The sequence below is a fragment of the Ochlerotatus camptorhynchus genome, unplaced genomic scaffold (assembly GCF_037179485.1).
Source record: "Ochlerotatus camptorhynchus isolate MF236.1 unplaced genomic scaffold, CSIRO-AGI_Acam_v1.1 ptg000013l, whole genome shotgun sequence".
In the NCBI taxonomy this organism is placed as follows: domain Eukaryota; kingdom Metazoa; phylum Arthropoda; class Insecta; order Diptera; family Culicidae; genus Ochlerotatus; species Ochlerotatus camptorhynchus.
In genome coordinates this window covers 619008-644463 of record NW_027040505.1, presented here as the reverse complement: position 1 = coordinate 644463, position 25456 = coordinate 619008, and the positions used below count along the sequence as shown (strand labels likewise).

General features: G+C 43.5%; 2 protein-coding genes across 2 annotated transcripts in view; one reads left to right on the top strand and one right to left on the bottom strand.

Annotated features, from left to right (window-relative positions):
- Positions 1-10835: 10835 nt before the first annotated feature.
- Positions 10836-12059, bottom strand: LOC135700862 (GDP-D-glucose phosphorylase 1-like). The gene is made up of 3 exons (XM_065221522.1): positions 11796-12059; positions 11332-11715; positions 10836-11270 (listed from the first exon to the last, which is right to left on the bottom strand). The coding sequence occupies exons 1-3, from the start codon at positions 11967-11969 to the stop codon at positions 10845-10847; spliced, it is 984 nt and encodes a 327-aa protein (XP_065077594.1). The 5' UTR covers positions 11970-12059; the 3' UTR covers positions 10836-10844.
- A 9767-nt stretch (positions 12060-21826) lies between these two features.
- Positions 21827-25456, top strand: part of LOC135700844 (uncharacterized) — a 99469-nt gene continuing 95839 nt past the window's right edge. Inside the window, exons 1-8 of the mRNA XM_065221502.1 lie at positions 21827-21886; positions 23006-23154; positions 23227-23834; positions 23899-24104; positions 24169-24372; positions 24438-24553; positions 24614-24752; positions 24816-25297. Coding sequence (XP_065077574.1) covers positions 21827-21886; positions 23006-23154; positions 23227-23834; positions 23899-24104; positions 24169-24372; positions 24438-24553; positions 24614-24752; positions 24816-25297 — 1964 coding nt within the window. The remainder of the gene's footprint in view (positions 21887-23005; positions 23155-23226; positions 23835-23898; positions 24105-24168; positions 24373-24437; positions 24554-24613; positions 24753-24815; positions 25298-25456) is intronic.

Genomic DNA, 25456 nt, shown 5'->3' with positions numbered 1-25456 from the left:
TAGCGAATTCGTTTATTATTCAGTTCCAACCTGGATCGGGTATAAAGATTGGGTCTGCTTGATTTATGAAAAACGTCAGTTTGCTCGTTTGTTTTTAAAACCTAGCTCAGGTTGAGGTTCACACTGACAAACAGTTCGGTTTCGCTCTGGGTTGGAACTGGTGTTAACCCCGATAATAAACGAATTCGCTATAAGGAACAATACAGGGTCTTCAAACAGTGAATATCCGAGAAGTCTTTTGCAGCACGAAAAATAAAGCCCAGGCATTTAGAAGCTTTGGAAGTTATATATCATAAATGATCTTTAAAAGTAAGGTTCGAATTAAAGAGAACACCCAAATCCTTAACAGTAGATTCTCTCTTTAGAGATGTTCCGGCAAAGGTGTAATCAAATGAAATGACGGAGCGTTTACGTCCAAAGGAATTTACTGATCATTTGTTGGCATTCAAACTCATGCGATTAGATGCGCACCGTTTGGAAAAAGGTTAGGTTCTTTCTGAAGGAAATGTACATCTTCTTGATAGGTTATTACTTAATAGAGCTCAAAGTCATCGGCATACGAGAGCGTAAAATATTTGAGCACTAGGTTGACGTCATTCAGGTATAGCAAGGATAAGGTAGGTCCAATGTGACTGTCAAGATGTGACATGGTATGGTTATGATATAGTATTATCAATTTTAACCGACATTGTAGGACCAACCAGATAAGAGTCAAGCCAACGAACCAGAGAAACCAAGACGTCCAAGTTTTGCTATCAAGATTTCATGGTTGATTTTATCGACCTGCTTGTAAGCTTCTATAGCCTTGATGAAAAAAAAAACGTGTATTGAAACAGATTGATGCAGGTGGATCTCTTTGGCATGAACCCAGGTTGAGTCGCGGAAACGTAGTTGATACAATTATGCTTAAGGAAGTCGAGGACAATCAGCTCAAATAGTTTAGACGTAGCTTTTTGTGAATAGGAAAACGAATGATAGGGGAAATGGATGTAATGTCGGCCTAAATGCCCCTTATTTGGGCCCATGCATAAATTCAGCAATCGTCGAAATTTTCAATAGCGACCAAATATATCCATTAGTACCGTCCCAATGACGCGTTCATCTAGATAAAATTGATAAATATCAGATTTTTAGCGATGGGCCCAATCTTAGATCCATAGGTCAACATTAGAGCCATTTCCCCTATCTTCCATGTTTAAGAAAAAAGATTCCGATGAGAGCGAGCGGTTGAAAATAATAGCTAGAGGTTGCGAGATAGCAGAACTGCACTTCTTGATGATAGATAGTATCCATCCGGAACGGAGTTTAATGAACATTTCAACCGAAGTACAATTAAATTTCTATTAAATAAAATTCCGTTCGTCTTCCTCTGGAACTTTCTCCATAAGTCATTCTACGTAGGTTTTTTTTCTGCTATCGGAAGGTTTTTCTGAGCTTTTTCTGGTTTTCTCTGGAAATGGCTACTCCTGGAATTTGTTTCAGCTTTCCGAATCTTGTCTGGCTTCCTCTGGATATGCTATCCGATTTTTTTTTCTAAAGCTGTCACCAGATGGTTACCAGAAGTTTCTCAATATTTGACTTTGAAGTTCTAAGGAAATTTGTCCGCCTTCTTTTAGAACTTAAAACTTAGAACTTTTGAATTCCTCCAGAAGAGCTACTTTATTCTTTCTCTGGAAGTTTTATCGGCTTCCTTCAGAAGCTAGTTCAAACATTGCCCGGAAATTTGTTCCGACTTCTCCAGGAAAACAAATGAATTAACATAATAAATACCGATAAATACCGATTTCTTTAAACTGTTGATACCGATAAGCTGGAAAACAATCTGGCAACGCTGGTTGGGAAGCCTCTCAGCCTGTGTCTCCATCCCATTTTGGGTTGAGGAATATGAAAATCTTGTTTCGCATTTCTCATTCTTCCTCTTTGAGATGACCGCACGGTCCAGTGCGGTCGAAGAAAAAGATCCCGATCTTTAGCCGTAATTTGCATTCTGCTGCCAACCTCTGCGGGTGCCAATTTCCCTACCCATATCATGGCGATGTGGTTATGTTCGGTCATCTTCATGCTGGTTTTGTTCGTGAAAAAAAAAAGATTGAATTGAATAGAGCTCGTTTCGGAAAGGAACGCTAATCGGAATGCTTCCTGAACTTGACAATGGTTTATTTACCCTCTCAAAGGTGAAGATTTAAAGATACGGCAACCATTTTACGACGCAGGTGAGCTGAAATGCTCCTGCCTGAACGTAATAGGATCAAGCGGTTTCGAACGCTTAGAAATTTCAAGACAACTCTCAATCTATGACCTCCACGACCAATCGATTAGCAGAGCACTATGTGCTATATGGTCCATCCTATTCAAGCTTGCCCACGGTCGAACATAAGCGGAAGCAAAGGAAGTGGGAAACTTTCCGTTCCATTGAAGGATATTTATTATTTGAGAACAACGACAGCTTTTCCGCTTGCAATACACGGCGAATGAGAATAACGCATTGACTGAGTCGAAGTCGACTCAAAATTGCAGAAATTGGAGTTACTGAGTGAGAAGGTAAAATGTTTCTCACTTTTCCCGGAAAAACTAAGGAAAATTTTACCCACTCACAGAGAAGCTTCAGTTTTTGCACATTTGAGTCGAATTCGACTCAATTTTGGGTTACTCTCAACGGCCCTGTATATATTCTATACCACTAGTGTGGCGATGCATTTTCCCGTAGCATGCAGGAAGTAAATGGCTTGAGCGGATGATGGTATGGAGGGGAGCGGAAAAAGCAAAAAACAGGCAAGCGACCAATGGACCAACGACAACGACGACGTCACCACCGACTAACGCTTGATGGAGTGGAAAATGGGTTTCCTCGGTGAAAGATGCATCTGGTGGGTTCGGTGTGCGGTACGTTTCCTTGTGAATGTCCACTTCGTTTCGCTGCTTTTCAATAGCAATTGCAATCGGCAAACGGACATTTATTTCTTTTCCCGGTATTTTAAAGCATAATGTTCACAGCTCAGTTCAGTGACATTCATTAGGTTGTGAAATGGTTCTGAATGCTTATTTCAGGGATTTTTTCCCTGTGAAACAAGCAACCCTTATGGTCAAGTGGGGCAAGAGTTCCACCCTCAATAATTTTGAAAATAAACTTTGTTTCAATGCCAACTCACCCATTAAACTATCAATATTGTTCCTTTGCAGCATTGTAGAAAGTTCTGTCCAAAATGAAGTCTTACAAAAATTGCAAAAAAAAAAGTTTTTGTGCTGTTGTGTTGAAAATCTAAATTATTCATAACATTTTTTTTAAATATTGTTTAATTAGGCCTTGCAATAAACAACATAAATAAGATATTTAAAAAAATATATCAATCTTCTAGATTCAAAATGAAATCTAGCTCGCCTACATCGATTCTATTATTAATATTCACATTAACAAAGTTGATGTACTTAAGGTGATACTCTAAGGAAGCCTTAGCGTGAAACCACAGACAAACAGACGTAACTCTTTGAAAAACTTGTTCTTGAAAACATAGTATCTCAAAACATATAACCTCAGTAACGACATCTCTCTGGCTTCTCGCGGAAAACAAGCTTGCTCGCTAACTCGTAAACAATATTGCATAAAAGTTCTATAGAATGTATAGAAACGTCAAAGTGATCCGATGCCAGCGCTGCGACGAGTAGTTCGCGGAACTGATAATATTCAAATCAACCGTTAAATGCATGAACGAAGATACACAATGAAGTGTTACGTCTGTTTGTCTGTGGTGAAACTTCAAAGGCACAAATGTCAGCTTCCTCAAAACATACAAATTTGAAATTGCTACTCTCTGTTTGTAGCAGCACAGCAAACAAGGAGTAGCAATTTCAAATTTGTATGTTTTGTGGAAGCTGACATTTGTGCCTTTAAAGTTTCACGCTAAGGCTTTCGTTTTTAAACTATAATTTCTTATCGCTGTTGTCATGTTACCCAAGATTGGCCGTACAAGATCGTCGAAGCTCAGCTTGACGATAGCCTTCTCGACGATATGTTCATCCAGATCCTTTTCCAATTGATACCTGGATGGTTTCGTTCCATTCCAAGTAGAAACGATGGATTTGATCGCTGGAGGGGTTTTGTTGGATGTGGTGTGGAAATAAGGGAATTTGCTGAGAGAGAAGTTTTAGGCAAGGTAGATCGGCAGTGGGAGGAATATTTTGGGCGAGAAGGGACTGATAATAGGGAAGGGAAACGATCTCCTGCAGGTGACGATTGACTAGAAGCGCTTTGCATTTGATCGCCGGCAGTTGCAGTTTCAATCCACCCTGCTCTCTGCTGCGCGCCAACTGCTGCATTGGGACTCGTGCGGGTAGCCCACGAAAAAGGAAAGTCCCCATCGTTGATGTCAGCTTCGCCGTGTGAGCACATTGCGGTGGAATAACAGACGAGAGGTAGCACACCTTCGCTGTGATGAAGATGTTCAGCAGTAGAACTTTCTGCTGTAGGGAAAGGGAGCGCATGTTATGCAACCATATGAGTTGCGAGATCCTGTTAGTCCCAGTTTAGTTTTACCATCAGTCGCACTGAGGTGGAGAAAATAACGCCCAGTACCTTAACATTTTCCTTTGTCTGCAGCTCTGGAATCATCAGTGGATACCATTGATGAAACCGACATCAATCGCCACAGTTTTCAGCCAATTTTGCTTTGCCCCGGATACGATCTCAAAACTACCATACAGCTGATAAATAAGGTCGATCGTGTGTTTTGAGGTGGCAATCACCATGATGTCATCAGCATTCGCAGCGCAAAGGTCGCCAGCGCACACACGCTCCACCCGTGTGAGGAGGGGATGAAGATAGAGCTCGAACAGCAGCATCGACATCGAGTCTCCCTGACGTACGGACCGTTCTATACGGAACGGCTCTGAAAGGCACCCATTCACTAGCAGCCTTGATGAAGAGGCAGCAGCGACTCGAGAGAGCCAGCAGACGAAACCCTGGTCGAAGCCCAGAGAAAGCAGGGTTCGATGCAGGAACTCATGAGAGAACCGATCGAACGCGTGGTCAAGATCGAACGAGATCATCTTCCCCTTCTGCTTCCTCGCCATTAGCTGCGCAATACGATCATTGAGCGAGAGTGTAGCTTGGAAAATAGAACGGTCGGTATTTGCGCATGGATCCGCAGTACTCGTCCCAGACAGGCCTTCATCACATGGGAGAGAATTTTAAAATCGACGTTAAGCAGGTTGATCGGACGGTATCCTCTTGCTGTCCCATCCCCACCTCGCTTTTTAACTAACAAAATACTCGCGTCACTTTTCAAATAGACCAATGAAACATATCCACCATTTTGAGAAAATCGAAGTTGAATTTCGACAGATTATTGTTTTAACTGTTTAGAAACAATACATTTTGCCATACTATTGTTATTGTAATCAGTGAATAATAACGTTGAAAATTCAGTAGAAATGGAAAAATCACAATTTTACTTTGAATTTAATGCTAAAATATAGAAAAAAAAACCACACAGGACGTTTTGACTAGCCAAGTTGTACATGGAACATGTTACATTGGACGATTTATCTCAATGACATAATCAATGAGTGTTACATTGGACGTTTTGTTCTACATGATACTAGATTCCCTTTCACAGATTTCAGAGTAGAATACCTAACTTTAGATTGGCCCCGCCTTTAGAAAATGAGCACCAATCATGTTCGAAAGTCCGAATGACCGAAGTAACAATCATGTACCCATCATATCAAACTGTACATTGGACAAATGACCAATGATTATCTTAAATAAATGAAAGTAAATTTGGATGGGTATTTTTGTATCACATACAAAGATACAAGAGCAATAATTTGTATCGCTTAGCTCTATTTGTTCACATTTTTTTACTTAGGACCTATTGAAAAGTGACGCGAGAATAGTGCCATCGGCGAATTCAGATGGGAGCTCATTTGTCATAGCTTCATTAATAACGAAGTAGAGCTCTCGATAGATGACGTCGAAGGTTCGTAGGTAGAACTCTACCGGCAAACCATCTATCCCCGGTGATTTACGTTTTTGCGACGTTCGGATGAAGTTTTTCAACTCGTCAATGCTGATCTCTGCCATAAGAGCTGCGTTGACTTCGTCGTTCTCGGGTACGGCTCTCTCAGTTTCGAACATTTCTTCCCCCACCTACCTCGTCCCTTCGGCTGCATACAGGTCCCTGAAGTATCGAAACATGTGTTGCTTGATCTCCGGATGAAGTTGCTGCTGCAACGTGAGCATTTGTGGTTTTACGCGGTTAATGGTCACCAGCATGGTGGGATTCTGGTAATAGCCATCATATGCGAGTCGTCATTGCTCGTAGAGACGTTGTTGTTCAGCGTTGAAAGTCCTGAAAACTTCACTTGACTTCCAGATGTTATTTTTGGCTTCGCGCATGAGAGCCACCTTGTCATCCAGCTGGGGAAATTTCTCCGTTGGTGGGTCCAAAGCTGCCATCGAACTTGGAATTCCTCGGCGGTTAAGAGGTGAGGGCGGAGGGACCAGAAACCACGTCCTTGTTCGCGGCCAAGGCACTGTAAGAGCTTTGTGATCCGTGAATAAGCATACGTGCGTGGCAGCACTCGGCAGATGCTCGCAAAGCTCAGCGCTAACATACATGCGGTCGAGCTTGGATGTCGCATTGTGTGTGATGTACGGGTTATGGGGTACAATTTCAGCCACAGATCGTGAAGCTGTAGCTGCCGTACGGTCGCTTGGAGAGCCGGGCTTGTGTTGGAACTCGTTGAGTCGCTCGGACGTAGCACGCAGTTAAAATCTCCAGCGAGGATTACGTTTTGAGTGTTGTACTGAAGATAGTACGCGATCGTGCCGTTGAAATTTTTTTCACTTTCCGCACGAACAACTGTCAGCAGGGATAGAGAGTTGCTCATTCTCCACCTCCTAGAAGAAAACGATATCCAGCTCCTGTGTTCGTACAAAGGTTCGAAGAGCGTCAATCTTCGTTGCGTTCGTAATATTGTTGATGTTGATGGTGGCGAGGTTGTAACTGGAGAACTCAGCCATTAGGACGGTTGGTTACTCCCATCTCGCTTGTCGTTGCAGTCGTCATCCACGCGAGGCTTCTTGCCAGGTGGTTGAGTGCGGAGGTATCTTCTGGAGCTGGATGTTCCTACAGACGAATCTGTTTCGTTTCCATCGGACTTACCATTTGCTATCCACTCCGCCGCTAGCAGGGGGTTGTTGACTTGTATAGGGAGTCAACGACCCACTGTCCGATGGGGGAATCGAAGCCGAGGTAGGAGTCAGTGGTCCGCCGTTAAAGCGAGGAGAAAAGCATTGAGGAAGCTAACAAAAACTCTCCATCTCTCCAGTGGAGGAGACTGCTTTGGAGTATAGAGTTCTCTACCACCGTTAATAGTGAGCAGTTTCACTAATACATGCGTTTTACTGGTTGAAAATAAAAAAAACAAACTGCTGTCAAGTCGAACACTTTGACAGCTGATTTCGTGGTTGAAAATAATAAACAAATCGATTTTACACGGCTACACTAGCTAGGTTGTATTAGTGAGATCTTGCGTCGAGAAGTCAATCTCCCTAAAATAAGAGGCCAAGGCAATGAGCTGGGAGGGGTTCCTTAACTCTATAAATAACAGTATCTCCACAATGGAACTATGGAACAGAGCAAACGCTTTAAGAGGTAGAAACTCCGGCCTGGCAATCCACCAACAAGCTGGGATCACTAGGGACCCCGTTGTAATTGCAAACGAGCTTGGCACATAATTCGTCAGCGGGGGGGCTTTGAGATAAATAAAGTCCTACAGCACTCAAATTTGGCCAATGAATGCTCTGAAACGCAATGTATCCACATGCCAAAATTGAGCTATCAAGGACGTTGATAGGTTAAGGTATTGCCGAAGCCGACATTTCCCCTAGTTGATTAGGCTGGCATTCAGACTGTAACGATATTGGCTCTGAGAGTGCCTAACGTCCGACTATTTTTCTTCAGCCATTAAACAATTGCAATCCATGCAAGAAAGAGCCGGAAGAATCGCTGTATATTGTATAGGGCTATTATTTCGTAGTTATGCTGATCGGATAACAAATCCTGATTTGGGTGGATTCGAAATTTATTTCCGTCAGGAGAACGTGGACCAAACGGAGAAGTTTGTACAGCAGAACGAAATCGTGGTGCAGCGAAGGTCCCAAGGCCGTAAACGCGTGATTGCATAGTTTAGAGATTGTGGTAACCGGAGTTAATTTGGTGGCCGACATTGCGTGTAACTGAAATCAAAATTCTCATTCAAATTTTTATCTCTAATCAAAACTGATTCAACGCTTCAATACTCACCAAAGCTTCGTTTTCTCCTTGGTGAACATGGGATAGAATCTCTTATTCTTGATCGCTCCCACATTCTACGGCGTGTCAATCCAGACGAGAGGGCTGAACCGGAGTCAATCTCTCCGCAGAGCAGTTTTCGTCTTTCGGCAACATATTGAAAAAAAAAAACAAAATCGACCGCGCTACGAAAAGTGGTCAGGTTTTGACCACTTATAACTCTGTCAATACTGGATGGATTTTAACTCTAAACAAGCCAATCGATTTGTAATTTTTCTACGAAGCTGCTAAAATGAATATTTTACCAATTTTGAATAGGTCACTATTGAAAATTACACAAATATCCAACTGTTGAAATGTTCATCAAAACTATCACCGATTGCCTGCTTATAGTGGTTTCCCTAACATAGTCGCCAAATATTGATACCGAGCACGTAATCATCGGTCGAGTCTTGGATACAACCTCTTACTTTTTTAAGCAAATAAGCGTTTTTATTCAAAACCAAAAGTTCATTTTTTTCATTTTGAATTCTGTCAGTGGTAAATATACACTGAACGAATCACTCGCCGGTATTCGGATTTAGTAAAAAATTTAAAAATAAAATAGTCGAATCAATGTATAAACTTTGCTTATAGTACGTTCAGACTACAGAGTTATGACATGTTATAGCGCTATCTTGATGGTGGTTTCTGTGTTGCAATTATTTAACACAGCGTTTTGTTGCAATCCAGTCTACACAGCGTTTTAAACATAAAATGATTAAATTTGAATCTATCATTGCTTAGTAATATTTTTGAGTGTATGATTGTACTGACCACATAATTAAACTAATGTGAAAATGGTACAGACATCGAAAGCTCTCAATTAAAAACTGTGGAAGCGCATCTACAATACTAAGTTGAGGGTACGGAATAAGCTCATATACGACAACCAATAAGCTTTAAATGAGAAGAATAAGAAGACGAAGAAGAAGAAGAAGAAGAAGAAGAATAAGAAGAAAAAGAAGGGAATCTCCTCTCAGAGAAATTCAACGTCTAGACTCAAATAACCCTGCATTTCTTGACATTCATTCAAACTTCTCTAAGGTTCCTTATATAAATTTAGATAATCTCAACAAAGATTCATAAAGTTCAGTTCAATAAGACACGATCAGAATACTTCTCTTTGAATTGTATCACCAAACTTGAAATATATTACCGCCGCCACACAGCCCCCTACTTACTTTGCAGACAATAGAATTTTCGTAACATGCCCACAGAGGTTCATCAGAATGCTGAACGTCGCCAAACATCACAACTCAAAAAGTCAAGAAACACAAACACATTCTAAAGCAAAATGCTTTAATTACGACGCCTCCCTATCTAGATTTATCCTAAGAGGAAGAGGAGACAATAAGGGGGACTTTTCTGAACCAATTTTCTGTCAAACACAACCCACCACCTGATTGGTCGGGCGAACGTATAGAAACGCGAGAATATTTTACAACAGGGAATCTATTTTCTTGTATTTTGACAGTCGCCCATAATGAAATCTACATAGAGCTGGAATTTGGGCTTTTGTAAACAATGACTTCTATCGTTGATTTCTAGGAATTTAAGGCACGTCCACGCAGACTAACCTAACCATCGGATAGGGGAAGTCTTTTCCTATCTGATGAGGATGTTGGTTTGCGTGGGCGAGCCTTGAATTTTTAGAAAGCATCAAGAGAAGTCATTCCCCCTATTCTGCGATTCAAGTGATTCTTTCTCACCGGTGAGGTGACAATAGTTTTCGCGTTTCCGCGAGAAAAGAAGACCACGTCACAGACAACAAGAAGCCAATTGTCTCCTCTTCCTCTTAGGATTTATCGCTCTTGCACAATGATGGAAGACACCCAAAAAAACAGGCTCCTTTCTGGCATCGGATCAAATTATCGGTCCAGTTTACCCCAATCATATCTCATGTATTTCAGCACATCATTGACCGACCGACCAACCGACCGTCCAAGAAAGGCACTGAACCAATTTCTTCCGTCTGACCTGATTGAGGGAGTATGAGTTGCAGCATCCAATATATGACCCGAATCGCATAACTCCCACCCACTACAAACCCACAGAGAACCGGGCAGAATGTGCGGACCAAAGCAAGAAAGGCAGCAAAAGTTCATTCAACTGTTTTTGCTGTTGCTCCACCCGGTCCTAATTGATCAAAATCGTCGACCCATCGTGCCTTGGTTGGACAGGCCCTGGTCAGTTATCGAATTGGAGTTTGATGTGATTGAATTTGAACACAAATGAAATGGAATTTTCGTTTTTTTTTCCGCTATCAAAATGAAATGTGACAGTATTCTTGATTGCGATTTTCCCGGAAACTCCATCCGTTTCCGAGAGTAGGACACGAAAACGATTTCCCCTCAATATTTCGGGTTAGCTTCAATTTTCTGCCTCCACTCGGGGCCTTCTTCGAAGTAATAATCACGCTAATTTTAATCCTTTCGGTATTTTTTTTTGTTGCTACGTCATGTGGAATTTATTCATCATTGCTTTAAGCGGTAGCGGAAACGAATCACTTCATCCTTCGTCCTCTCCTAATCCATCCAGTACTGTCTGATCCAACTGGTGGTGAAGGTTTTCATCGATGCCTTGAGCCTCTCGGAAGTACGTCGCCAGTTGGAGTTCGTCCAGTCGTTCGTAATCCGATTCATCGCCGAGAGGAACGAAGCCACTGAGTTCACAGAAGGCCACATTAAATGGGGACACCTGTTTGTTCTCACATGGCCTCAGGCGGGGGTAAATCAACGCCCGGAGCGTGTCCCTCGAACCATTCCACGTAAGAAGCAGATTGTGAGCGATGTTGCCCGATAGGAGGATGGTTATTAGACGGTAAATTCGCTGGGCGAAGTGCGTTGGTGGGGTGTTGGGCTGAAGAAGGAAACAGTACGCCCTAGCTGGATGGTTGTCCAGACGGAAGAGATGATGGGCCAAAGCTGTGACGGGCTAAAAGTAAGATCAAATGTAATAAATAAATATTTGGCAGAGAGTATTTCCTGTCACTTACCGCATCTTCCACGTAAAGCTTGTGGGTGAGGTGCATCAAATGGAAATGCAAATGGTTAACGGAGGCCAAAGCACCCGGGCTGTTGTAACCGATCCGATAGTTTCGATCTTCTAGTCGCAACAGAAGATTTACTGCTACGTCCAAGCTTTCTTGGGTCAAAACTTGTGGTAAGTTTCGATCCCGATCGGGCACTATCAGCGAGTGGTAGCTCGTCAGTGGACTGTTGTTGATCAATATCGAGACCAAGCTACCTCCGCATCTAACTTCCAGCAAAACCTCCCTGGAATTGACTTTATTGAAGTTGAACCTAGTGGGATCGAAGGCAGGAACAACACTCGCCATGATGTCCGGCTTGCGGCGCTCCGTCGTACGTTTGCGATTTAGCTGAAATGTTTCAATCAACGTGCGTTGAAATGATTCACTTGCATGCAATACCGCGCTTTCTGCTATTCTCTCTCACTCACCTGCAAGAGAAATCCGCATCTCCCGTCGTCGGTCACTCTCTCCCGTTCGATTGTCAGCCGATAGCGAAAAACTCCCTGCTCCGGCTGGTGGTCGTGTAATTCCGTCCAGCGGGATTGGATGATGTGCTGTAGATTATCGATGTCCCCTAGCTTCGGGATTGATGTGGATAACATTCTGCTTGGTATCACTCGTAGATTTGCAATCTGGGTACGTTTTTTAGGGGTAAATGGTCACTGGTTTTATCACAGATACGGAGCACCACGTTTGTTGTCATCGATGGTCTGATGACAACAAAAACAGAACGAGAGCAGAAGCTTCGTTCGTGCTCTCAACAAACATAGGCTCCTGCTCTTCTCTCGCTGTCATTTGGCGGGATGGTTTGTTTCTGCAGCACGTGGTTGTAATTGATAAATCAAAGTTGGCACTCGTGGAGAGTAGAAGAACTATTAAAGTGATGATGGTTCAAAATTTTCGTCGGGGAGGTATACGAGTACAATCTTAAAATGCTTTTATCTTGAAAATGGAGCATTTTATTTAAATCTCCCCCATGGATAATAGAAGAACTATGAAAGTGATGATGATTTCAAAAATTTACACGGGGATATTATTCAAAATATCTAGGATAGGCAAATTTTTGGTCAACTTTGGAGTGTTGCAACGTCGACAAATATGGTCCGATTTAAATTCTTCCAGAAGCATTGGCCTGGAAAACTAATATAGTTTTATCAAAAAAGAAGTAACAGACAACTAACTGGCGAAGAAATCCATTAAAATAATGTGGTTCACTGTAATAGAATTTTCTTGTTTTGATTTGAACAAAGTTGATTTTGTGTGCTATGATTTTTGACAGTATGCAAAGAGTGTATCATTTTGTCATTTTTTGAAGTAGCACTACGTCTGTGATTTCTATATGGATGTACACTAGAGTGATGCAAAATTTGAAATTTTCGCTCCACAATGCTTAAACGAATCCAAATCGGATCCTGACTAACCTCTCAAAATTTCAACCCATTTGGTGTAAAACTGAGATGGCACAAACCATTTGAAGTTTGTGTGGGAATTACTATGGTGAAACCAAGATTTTTGTTCTTGTCTATCTAATAATTCACCATATCGGTCTGCTTCAAAAGTTTTCAACTATACTTGTAGGAAATTTTCCAGCTACAACTTTGCTGAAGACCACTTTTTGATTAAATGCAAGGATCGAAAGTTATCAATGGTTCAATGCGCTGATGTCTTATGATAATGCTCAATCAACTGCTCAGCAGGCAACATTGGTGTTTCTGGGGCGTTGAATAGGACACAAAAATCATGGCTACTATGTCACACTGCAAAATACAGTGTTGCCTACAGAGCAGCTGCTTGATCATGTCATAAGTTTATCAATCTCTTAAATAATTAATAACTTTTTCCTGCCTCGTTTTACATAGAAACAATCTTAAGCAAAGTTGTAGCTGAGAAAATGTTCTACAAGAATAGCTATTGAACTGTTCCGTAGCTCAATATGGAAAAAGACTAGAAGCCAATGAACAAAAAGTTGAGATTTCCCATAGTAATTTACATGCAAACTTCAAATGGCTTGTGCGAAGCCTGTTTCTAACCAAATGAGTTGTAACTTTGGGAGGCTAATCACGACCCGACTTGAAACCATTTAAGCACTGTGGAGCGAAAAAGTCGAATTTTGCATCAGTCTAGTGTACACTTTGTGAAAACCGAAAATGGAACTCGTAACAAAATTATGAAAGATTTTGAACGTTAATAACTCAGCTGCCCCTGAACCAATTTCAATAATTTTATCACCAATCGATCAGAAATATTTCTACGCATCTGCAAAAATTCACGACTTCATCATTTTTCGAAATGTTACTATTGAAAATTGAGCTTATAAGCAGAGAGAACCCTGCTCAAATTACTATTCCTACATAATACACAAGCTCCTGCTGCAGTTTACAAATAAGATTTATAATTTAAGACCACATAGTCCTACGTCACCATTTGCGTACAACCCCATAGGGCTGTCCATTGTCGTTTTTTATTCATTTCAGTTTTGAGTAGAGAGATAGAACCAAAACAATTCTAGTACAATTCAAGGGGTAGGCCACCCCGCACACCAATCTTGGGTCAACATTTTTCTCAGTGTACCGCAGGTGCTCCGATTGTGCCGGCAGTGCCGAATATTATGGTATATTTGGCAACCCGTTATTTCTGACAGCTTGAATGTTTTAGTTTGCAATCGCAATGATAACATCGGTCTAGCGACAGCCAAGGAGAAATGCTGGCGAGATGGACCGTGAGTGGTCTCAGCCGTCCAACAGGACACAACAAAGAAAAACAGCCGGAAATCAATCGGAAGTGTCCCAGCATCGAAAACCGTTGGATGCGAAAATAAGAATTCCTTCTACCGACGATGATTCGCTGCAGAAGGTGGATTGCATTCTGACGGCGGTCGGCGTAGACTAGGAAACCATCTACGGCAAATCCACCTCGCTGCTGACCGATACGATTACAGTGCTGTGCGAAAAGTCCACTGACCAGCAAGAAGAAGAAGAAGATCGATTTCTTGAAGCAGATCAAGAAGGACGGTGTGGAGGGCATTCCGTCGGTGAAGCTGTTGGTTCGGGATAAGAACGACAAGAACAAGGCCAATTTTGAAAAGCTGCTGGAGGCGATCAAAGGATCCAAGGATGGCAAAACGTTGGGCGTCTTCTCCAAGGACAACTTCCCGGGTGAATTATGTGAATCATGGAGAGCCTTCGTCAAGGACAAGAGTTTTGACACGGTGGACATCAGGCTCCCAATCTGTTACATCATGTGTTCCAAGAAGGACTCCGAGGTTAGCACCATAAAGAAGGCCTGCATGCCAAACTGTCGGAGGGTGTCGAGCAGGCTATGACGGACAAAATGGACGTCTCCGGTGTGGATACCAACTAGTTGGACATGTGCTACCCGGCAATTATCTAGCCGGGTAGCAATTACAGCTTGAAATTCAGTGCATTCAGCGGTTCTTGTCAGCACTTCGGATCGATCATCTGTGCTCTGAGTGCGTGTTACAAGTCCTACGGTTCCAATGTCGTCCGAACGTTGCTGATCAATTCGATGGAAACGATTCAGAACCACTACACCTTTCTGCTCAATCTGGAAGAGGAAATGCTGAAGATGATGATTCCGGGCAAGAAGCTCTCGGAGGCTTTCAACGTCGGAATCAACCAGTGAAATTCGGTTTAAACATTGTAAGTTAATTAGGTTGAGTGGAAGCAATAACTATTGCTTGTGATTGTGCCGTGAAAAGTAGTTCCGTATTGTTCAAGTGAGTTTGGTTTGGTAGATTGCTGGTGATTTTCTGCTGAAAAGTAGGGTCCTTACAAAGCCACATCCTGCCACTCCCGAGCCGTGCCCTCAACATAAAATTTCTAGATTAGCCAGCAATCTGCTCCTTTGAGTTTTCCGTACCGCCACCACTGCATGGTTCAATCCGTCATAATTGTTCGGTTCGTAGTACACTCCATTTGCGTAGTAGCTGAAAGACTTGTGACCGGCATCGATAGCAATCGACAGTCCTCGGAAGCTTACATTTCGAATTTAAATGTGAACCGAGAAGTGAATTTCTGGTCTGAGTTCCTCCAGTATATTCAATTAGAGTATTTTCCCGAAATACACAGTCAAGCAGCACGTTATTGTCGTGACTGGACCGAGGTTTTCAGTCTCGGACACGGTTCCACGAATCTGCCGTTCAGCTGGTGGTCCGATGTAGTAGTCGGACCGAGGTTTCCAGCCTCAGTCATGGTTTCACGAATCTGCTGCTCCCTCTGTTGGTCCACTAGTGCCGCTATCCCTTCTGCTGGTGGTCCTTTGCTGGCCGTTCGATCTCTCCACAGTCCGTCATAAGAATGCCGTCAACGAGCTTAGGTACCTCATATTTATACCTCTAGCTGTATCAAAATTCCTGAACCAATCAGATTCTGTTTACATACGGTCTATCACGCTTCACGCTCACTCGATTCTACTCATTTCTATTCCACACTAACTCTATCTACTACAGTTATGTTGTGAACAACTTCAATGGCAGCTGTCCACCAGTGCTCCCATTTTATTTAATGAACAATACAATGCCTAAGAGATTGTGCCGATGGATATGCCCAAGCTGTGCCGAATCTACTTTCGGCACACTGTGCTGAGTGAGTTACCCCTTGAGTACATTCAGTGTTTCCATGTGGTACACTGAAAAATTGCACTAGCAGGTTCGTCGCCAATGTTTTCGAGCCGCTCCGTCTGTCAATTCGTTTGTAGTTTTATGGTGTAGCCACTAAAATAACCATGGTCACCAAATACCGAACATATTCTGGATTTCCGAAAGGCTTGTCTAAATTGCTAAATTTGTGATGTGATTTTCGATAGGACGCTGGTTACAGTTCGATATTTTTATAAAACACACAGAAAGCAGAACCATTTTCAAAGCGAATGATGTGCTAAGAACTAAAATCGGCCTAAAATCAATCGAGGTATGGCCATTTCTCGGGAGTCAGTTCTGAGGCAGGGTTCTGAATGCGGTCAGATCTTTTAATCACTCAAAACATGCCGTGCGACAGCTCATTCTTCATGGTTTTTCATGAATAGGCTTTCGATAGGCTTTAAATGGATAATTGACCACATTAGCCGCTCTTGGAACCTCCGGGATGCCCCCGGGGGTACCTGTAACAGGGGTCAATTGCATGTTTACTCCAAATATGCCGTGTGATAGCTCATTCTTCATATTTTTCCAATAATAGGCTTTCTATAAACTTTAAATGAATCATTTAAAGTTCATCACATTGACCGCTCTAAGAGCCATTGGCCCCGGGGAAACCTCTATCAGGGCACGATTGCGTTGTTACACCAAAACATGCCTTGCGACCAGGCATGGAAAATCATTTGCATTCATTTCGTGCATTCATATACATTCATTTGTCCCTAACTTTTTTCATCATCAGAACCACGCAAAATGATGTATGGAGCTTTTTTAGGTTTTATTATAAACTACAACTTTTGTTAACAACTCAAATCCGTAACTTTTATGCATGACGAACCATAGCGAACAGAAGCCACTACTGTTTTTCAGTAAATGTATTTTACATTCACTGAAAAACAGTAACAAGTTCTGCCCGCTCTAATTCGTGATGCATAAGAGATACCGATTTGAGTTATAGGAAAAAGTTGTAGCTAATAACAAAACCTACTAAAGCTTTATACATCTTTTTGCGGAATGCTGTTGATGAAAAAAGATAGAGGCAAATGAATGTAAATGAATGTAAATGCTTTACCATGCCTGCTTGCGACAGCTCATTATTCATGGTTTTTCATGAATAGGCTTTCGTTAGAATATGAATATGCATTCTATCAACTTTAAATGGATCATTTAAAGTTCACCACATTGAACACTCTTAGAGCAATGGGATACCTTGGGGGAACCTGTAACAGGGGACGATTGCGTTGCTACACCAAAACATGTCTTGCGACAGCTCTTTCTTCATTGTTTTTCATCAATTGGCTTTCGATAGGCTTTAAATGGATCATTGACCACATTATTTGTTTATTTGTTTATTTGTTTCTACATCAACAGACTGGGCTTAGTCCTAATGACGGATTAAGCAATACTAGGAAATACAATATAGTCAAGAAGTAACAAGCTGCAAAGGCCGTGAAGTCCAACTTAATTCCTAATTCTTAAAAATATATCACGGAATCTCTAACGCAGCGTCTCGCGTGCCAAGGGAAAATCAAATTAAGAAAGCAACACGATCAAAAACCCGTTGTAGCCCATTTATAGCACCATATGAACTATAGTTTGTACGACGAAAAGGTATCCTCAGCATTGCGTTGTTACGGAGTTATCGTGGTTGAACGTTAACGTCGAATTGTTGTAGAATAGAAGGACAATCGATTCTGCCCTGCAGAATGTCTGCCACAAACAGGGCCCTTGTCGTATCTCTTCGACTCCACAAAGGATCCAGGTGAATTGGCACCGACTTTCGTAGCTTGGAAGGCGATGAGGATCCCTCCAAGGCAATCGTCGAAGGGCAAACCAGATGACACTGTTTTGGTAATTGGGATTCCATACAGGGCAGCAGTATTCTAACACCGACCGGACGAGGGAGCAGTAAAGCGACTTCAAACAGTAGATATCCGTGAAACTTTGAAACTTTTAACCATCCTGAAAATGAAGCCGAGCGTTGTGGATGCCTTGTCGATCACGTACGAGAAATGCTGGCTGTATGAGAGTTGACAATCTAAGATGACTCCCAGATCCTTAATGTGATTCACACGATGTACATCAACGCCTTCTAGGATATACAGTACTTGTTGTGAAGTTTAGTTGTCATAACTGGTAAGGGGCATTCGAATGGAATATTAAGTAATTATTTTCATTTCACACTGAAATCACGACTTACAAGCGTTATGAGCCTTTCTAAACTAGCAAGATTGAATGCTGTGAAAATAACAATGACACCTTTACCCTGTATAAATTCATTGCACATGAATTTTTATTGACGTCGATCGAACAATCCATTGAAGCTCCCCTCAGTATTTTTTGACGTTTGACAAGCCAGTCCAGTTAGCGAGTGGAATTAGCCCAGTTAGCGAACAAGTACTGTAACTGAATGTAATTGGATGTTTCTTCCGTCAGAACATGCTTACTGAACATTTTGTTGGATTTACAACCATGCGGTTCAGTTGGCACCAATTAGCAAAAGCGTTGAGTTGGAGTTGGAGAAGGTGGCAGTCAGCGATGGCTCGGATTCGGAAATAACGGATGTTAAATGAAAAATGAGAACTTTTTCAGTCATATAGCTAGTAAAAAAAAATTTTTTTTTTCAACGAATTCAGTATTTTTTATTAAAAACATAATGTTTATTCTTCAAAAAAAAACGTCAATGAATATTGGAGAAGAGGCCCTGGTCAGCCGAACGTCGCAACTTAGTTGCGATGCTCTCACAAGAGCGCTGGACGGCACTGACGTCCATCTTCCGGCTACAATTCTGGATCCTCGTGGTCAACTGCTTCGTATCCTTGGCGCGGGGGGGTGTGGCCAACTTGTCGCTGGAAAAGTAGCTGTCATTTCCTGGAATGTGGGTCTTCGAGAGAGAAAAGTAACTTTCGTCGTCCAGCACGAACGACGTCCCGCGTTAGTTCTTCGTCATCCACAGGCACTGCGGTTTCACGGTCGCTATCGCCTCGTCCGTATGCTCGGGGGACCGAGTATTCTTCCGACAGATGATACCCTCCATCTTGAGGGTTCGGTGAATCAAGGTATGGGAGCAGTGATATTTTCGGCCGGCGTCACGCAATCTCGTTCCGTCCTTGGTGTCGAACAGCTTTTTCAACGCTTCCGTCTTCTTCTTCGTCATTATCTTCGCCGGATGGCCACTACCGGCCTTCGGCTCCACGCTCAGGGATGCCAGGATCCAGTAAACTGTACTCACGGGCACGTTTTCGTCTCGAAAGTGGTCTACCGTAAACTTTTTTCCACGATTTCCATGCGTTTCGTAAAACCGTACAACACGCTCGCGGAGTGCTTGCTCTTTCCACGCCATCTTCGATTGAACTGACAGCACCCGAGCGAAAAGAAACATGCCACCAATTTTCAGGGAGTCCAGAGAGCAATTATCTTGGAGAGAAAAAAATGTACGCTCTTTACTTTAATTACAGAAAGGTATTGAAATCATTCTCATTTTTTATTGAACACCCGTTAGATTTCCATGTCGTCGTCTGCAAACGACAGTCGTGGACCGTCGAGGACGAAATTGACGTCGTTGAAATACGCAAGAAATATCAACGGACCGAGATGGCTAGATAGATAGGATGCGAACCATCGTAGGAGACTGCCGTTTATGGGGATCGCTATAGGATGGTTCAACTTGTCGAACTTGACATCTGTTTGCATATGGTCTGTCATACTCTCCGTAACGTACGAAGTGAGACACAGAAGGTTGGAAGTAGTCGACCGCCCTGCCATGAAACCATGCTGGTCTTTGCTCAAGTGCTGCTTGAAGTGAGAGACTAATGGTTCCAAAACGACCAACTCGAACAGTTTAGATATGGCACACAACGATGTGTCAATGTTGTCGATGTTTCTTTTGCATCCCTTCTTATGCACTGGAAACATCTCAGCTAATTTCCAACAGGAAGGAAACACCCCACTGGAGAGGGACATTTCGAACAGAAGGCAGAGATGAGCCACCAGGCTATCGATGTGTTGCTTGAGAAAGACGGAAGGAACTCCGTCAGGTCCAGACTTAAATGAAGACTTCAGTTGCGAAGCCACCCTAGTTATCATAGCGAGGTCGATATTGATAGCTGCCAAAGATTGACGAGATATTGGAACATTACTGGCTGCTAGAGAAACGTGCTCGTCAAGCAGGTTCTCATCCGAGAATACACTCGCAAACTTGGTTTAGAACAGACGGCAAATGTCCTGAGGGGTTGAAGCTTCTTCGCCGATCAGACCCATAGTCGATGGAAGTTCAGACTCCTTTCGTTGCTCATTCACATAATTCCAAAAAGTTTTCGGGTGAGATCGAAGCTTCCGTTGAACATCTCGTTGATAACGCCGATAACATTGGCGACTGGTTCGTTGATACGCATGATTGACCCTCGCATAATGGTCCTTGGGTTGTAGGGTGTGGTACTTGGTGTATTTTCTTAGTGCTTAGGCTCTTTTGGAAGACTTTAACGTACAGAGTTCACTTGTTTGCCAAGGATGATGATTACCTTGTTTAGGAACTTTTTTCGGAACGTGTCGCTCAATGACGTAAGCCAAAATATGCGAGAGCGTTTGGGCAGCTGCATTGACATCGGCAGGGACAAGTATCCTGTGCCAGTCCAAATTCGAAAGAAGTTCCCCGATACTGTCGTGGTCAGCATTTCGGAAATCGTAGGAGACCTCTAGGGGGGTGGAATGACCTCAGGAATTTGGTTCCCTTCAAGTACAATAACTAAAGGAGGATGGTGTGGAACAGTCTTTATCAGCGGAGAAACAGCCATAGACAAATATACTGACATGCAGGTTTAAAAAACCTGTTTAAAATACTTAATTGCCAAGACATGAACAATGTAAAAACACTTAGATATACATCATAACAATTAAGGCTGGTACGTTACTGCAGTAACTGGAGCACCTAGGTTAAAAATGAAATGTAATTTTTGAATTTGGAACAAATAAAGAGTTAAAAAAAAAAAAAAAAAAAAAAAAGCCATAGACAAATGCGGAGCAGTATCCTGAGCGGTGGCGAAGCAAAGGTCTAAGCTACGATTGTTCTCATTAACCACGTGGTTGATTTGCTTAAGAGTGGCGATACTGTAATGATCCAAAAGGCTTACTGCTCCAGAGTGAAATGTAGAACGGTCGTGGTCCGGATACAGGAATCCACCGTAAGATGATCGCCAAGAAATTGCCAGTAGATTGAAGTCGCCAATGATTATCATCTCGTCAGCAGCTGTAGCGATCTCCATTATAGCTCGAATAGACTGATTGTGGAATTCAATAAGCGTAGAGTCACGAGTTCGATCTGGGGGAAAGTAAACTACACATACAAACAAAGTGCGGTCAGCGAGCTTAATGGCAATCCAAACTTGTTCCAGACAATCCCATGAATCGTTTTCGATAACTTTTGCCTTCAATCCAGAGCCGACCGCTATGAGAACGCCTCCACCAGTAGATTTGCGACTGTTGTGCGGATTCCAATCGCATCGAAAAACCTCGTATTCGGAACCAAACACTTGATTTGACAATGAGACGTCGAAGCAGCGATCCGAAACCGCTAAGCGATAATCATCGATGTTGGAGTTCATCCCACCAGCTTTCTAGTAATACATGCAGATGGCCTGACTGTGACGATAAGCAGCCTGGCGGGTGCTGCATTGCGATCTAGAATTGGCAACGACATCAGGCAAGGGATGTTCCAAGACAGATCTTGAATTATACTCGCCTGATTGGGAGATCCGGAAGACACCCTCTCCGTTTCCGATCGCAGGGCCGGGCCAAATCCGATAAGCGATGTCAGCAGGGGGCGCAACTGCGTCGAAAGGACTGGAGGCTTCCAAAATACTGTTCACGGTGCGTCCCAGGGTCCAAGATGAAGAAGATGGAACCGGCTGATGCGGAGTTGATTCCATGTTCCCATGGCGTGCGTTTCCTTCGTTAGGAGATTCCTGTGCGCTGAAAATCAAACCGACTTCAGGCAGCGAATGATCAATGTTGAATTTATAGTTGCTTGGTATAGCAAATTGGAAGACCCCCGACCCACATCTTAACTCAGGGCCGGGACGGCAATGGTGAACGTTGGCAGGAAATGGCGAGACTGAGATAGAGGAGCTTCCACTGTGCTATCTACGGTGCGTCCCGGTTGGAAAGTAGAATCATTCGTCAGGAGAGGGAAAGATAAAGACACCACCTCCTTTTGCGCCGGGGTATCGGTGAGAATCTGGATGTGGGGGAATTCATCACGCAACGAAAAATTCGAATCGTAAAAATACTTACGGGGGGCGATTGGGGGCTTCCATCAGGCTTTCTACGGTGCGTCTCGGATGTATATCGTCGGATGGCGGGATTATGCGTTGTCGGTTGTGCTGGACGTTCCTAAAGGGACTGGTGTACCAAGAGGTGCTGGGGTCTCGAAAGGGGTACCAGTAGAAGTGCCAACGTACAGTATTTTTCGTCAGCGTGTCCTCAAATTCTCTAAACGCAATCCCCTGAGGCCAAGTTCCAGGGTCCAAAGCGGCTTCTTTGAGTCCCAGAGAAACGCCAACGTTGTACGAGATGAAGTTCATCGTTCGTAGGTCGGTGCCTTTTTAACCGAAGAAACCACTTTGATTGGTTCGTTCGTTTGCAGTCCACATTAGCCGCCTTCGGAACGACAGGAATGTTCGCCAGATGTCAAAAAAGTGAGGCTAGCCCGACGGAGCAGCTCCCTATTGGTTTCATTTCTATAGCGTTTTTCCATATAAGGAAATTTATTCAAAGAATATTCGACAGTAAATGTCGCAAAATCTTTTAATTTTGATCATTGGGTGCATTTGCGATTTACTGGCAGAGACAGGGTGCTTTTGAAATTTTTCAGATCCTGTAAATGGTCTAATGGCGAATTCCAATAAGAAATTCCATGTTCATCTCGTAATTCTAGATTCCAATTTACACATTTGAATTAATCATAAACCTTCTTCTTCCCTCTTCCAGATCATCTCCGACTACTGCAAGAACCACCACCTGTACAAGCCCTTCTCGCACATGGTGCTTGACCTCTTCAAGGAAGTTGTCGCGTCCGTTTCGACGCGCATCGAAGTGAAGCAACCCAAGCAGATGACCGAATGCTACGAGGAGCACAAGTATGACTGCTAACCCGTTTAATCCCGTGTCCTCCAAAATACACTCAATTGGTAAAATTCCCCCCGTTTCAGAAGCGACACCGATTCCGGTCGCAGCTCGGATCATGGCGAGTTGGAAGTGCATCGCAAGCTTGACAACTTCCAGCAGCCAGCACCCCCACCAGCACAATCATCGGAAATCAACTACGGCATCACCATCAGCGGGCACGACCTGGAACAGGCCCGATACTTTGGATCCACCGCAAACCTTCGGGTGAAGCGAGCCGAACCGGACGAGAACAGGTTCCGATCGCTACCGAGACCGTCGGACTCGACCAAGCTGGAACCGGTTCGGAACTATGCCACTATTGGATACTCCAAGAGCATTCGCGCAGGGGCCGGAACGGAAGGAGATCCCAAGAAGCTACACGTCGTTCGACGGCGGCACAATGCGGAAATGTTGCGCAAGAGGAACGACGCCCGGAGAAATACGATCGATGTAACCATGGTGGAAGTCAAGATGGCGGAGGTCCAGTTGCAGCAGCAACAACAACAACAGCTGGGAACGCTGGGTCGGTTGCAGCGGAGTCAGACCCGGCTGGTTCCGTCCAAGTCGACGACGCAGCTGAATCTGATCGACGGGGGAAACGACTTTCAGCGAAAGATTGACGAGATGAGCTTCAACGCTACGTCGATGCCAAGTATGTATCGTCACTTGTATTGGTAGCTCTGTGTCAGATGCTAATCTTCTGTTTATTTTTACAGATCTCGGAGCCCCACTGGTATCGGTGCAGCAGACAAATCCCCTGTTCGCTGAAAGACGAAAGGAAGATTTCTCCCTCGGTCGATCCAACACTCGGGTGGACTCGCTCCAGGAAGCCGGGAGGGTTGCCTCTGAAGTCAGTCATGGACCGGAATTCGTCCGGAATGCTTTTACACCACCAAAGGTCATCGATCTAACGGATTCCAAGGTAGAATTTTGTTTATCTTAATGGATTCATGAAAGCATTCCAAAAATGTTCCGTACTTTCGCAGACTCAACACCGTCGAACGGTAACGATCCTGCTGCTGAACGGAACCAAAGTGAACGTCATCTGCAATCCCACGACCACCGTGGCTAAACAAGTCTATGAGGCTATCCTGAGGCTGGAGAAGCTGTCCGAAAACTTCTTCCTCGGGCTGTGCGCTCTAATCGGAGGGGATTTCGTTTTCCTTCCGAATGATCTCAAAATCTACAAGGTATGCTTGTTTCGTTGGAAAACTTCAATCGATTTTTCATTGTACAAACCATTCCAATCAAACAGGTTGCTCCGCAAATTTGGGTCAACACATCGAAAAAATCCGCAACACTGGGCGAAAACGTTGTTTTCACCCTCTATCTGAGGCTAAAGTTCTTCCTGCCCACGCTACGAGGCGTTAGGTAAATATCTAAAGCTCTCCCAACCGAATCGAAGCTTTTATCCAGTTTTTCCGCCCACAGCTGCTCGGAATCGCGCCATCTACTATATCTGCAGCTGCGCAAAAGCATCCTGGAGCGGCAGATTCTCTGCTCCGAAGACGATCTGATTGCATTGGGAGGGCTCGCTCTCCAAGTGGAAGTCGGAAGCTTCAAGGAGAATGTAAGTTGATTTTCTTTTTCGCTGAAATATTTCAATGCAAATTAAAATTCAATCGAATTCCAGATGAAATACACGGAGTACTTTACGATATCGCACTACCTCCCGGAGGAGGTCTACCGGAAGAAGAAGGAACTGGCCAAGTACCTGCGGAGTTCGCACTTTTGCAAGCGCGGGCTGCACCAGCTGGAGGCAGAGCACAATTTTATCCGTTACGTGCAGGAGCTGAAGGAGTACGGGCTGCATCTGTACAGTGCCACGTGGACGACCGAGGAGAACATGACGCTGGAGGTGTACGTGGCGATATCGTTGAGTGGGGTGGCAATTTTCGAGAGGAATCTCAAGTTTAATCCGAAGGGAGCGCAGCAGGAGTTCAACAACGGGAAGAATTCCTACCAGCGGCATCTGTATGCGTTCTTCGATTGGTTGGAGATTGAGAACATTTGCTTCTCGAAGCACGTGTTCTGTGTGGTGGTCAGGAGGACGGAGAGCTTGAACCCCAAGGACAAGAGCCGGGTCAAGTACAAGCTGAGGATGGACGGAAGGAAGTGAGTAGGGGTTTGTTCGTTCTTGGCTGGGTTTCTTCTATTAGTTTCTAATGATATACAGTCAACTTTACTTTGATCGATATTCTCTAACTGGATCTTATGGAATTAATCATCAATGAAACTTGAAGTTTTCATGATTAGCTTGCCTAATTTAAAAAT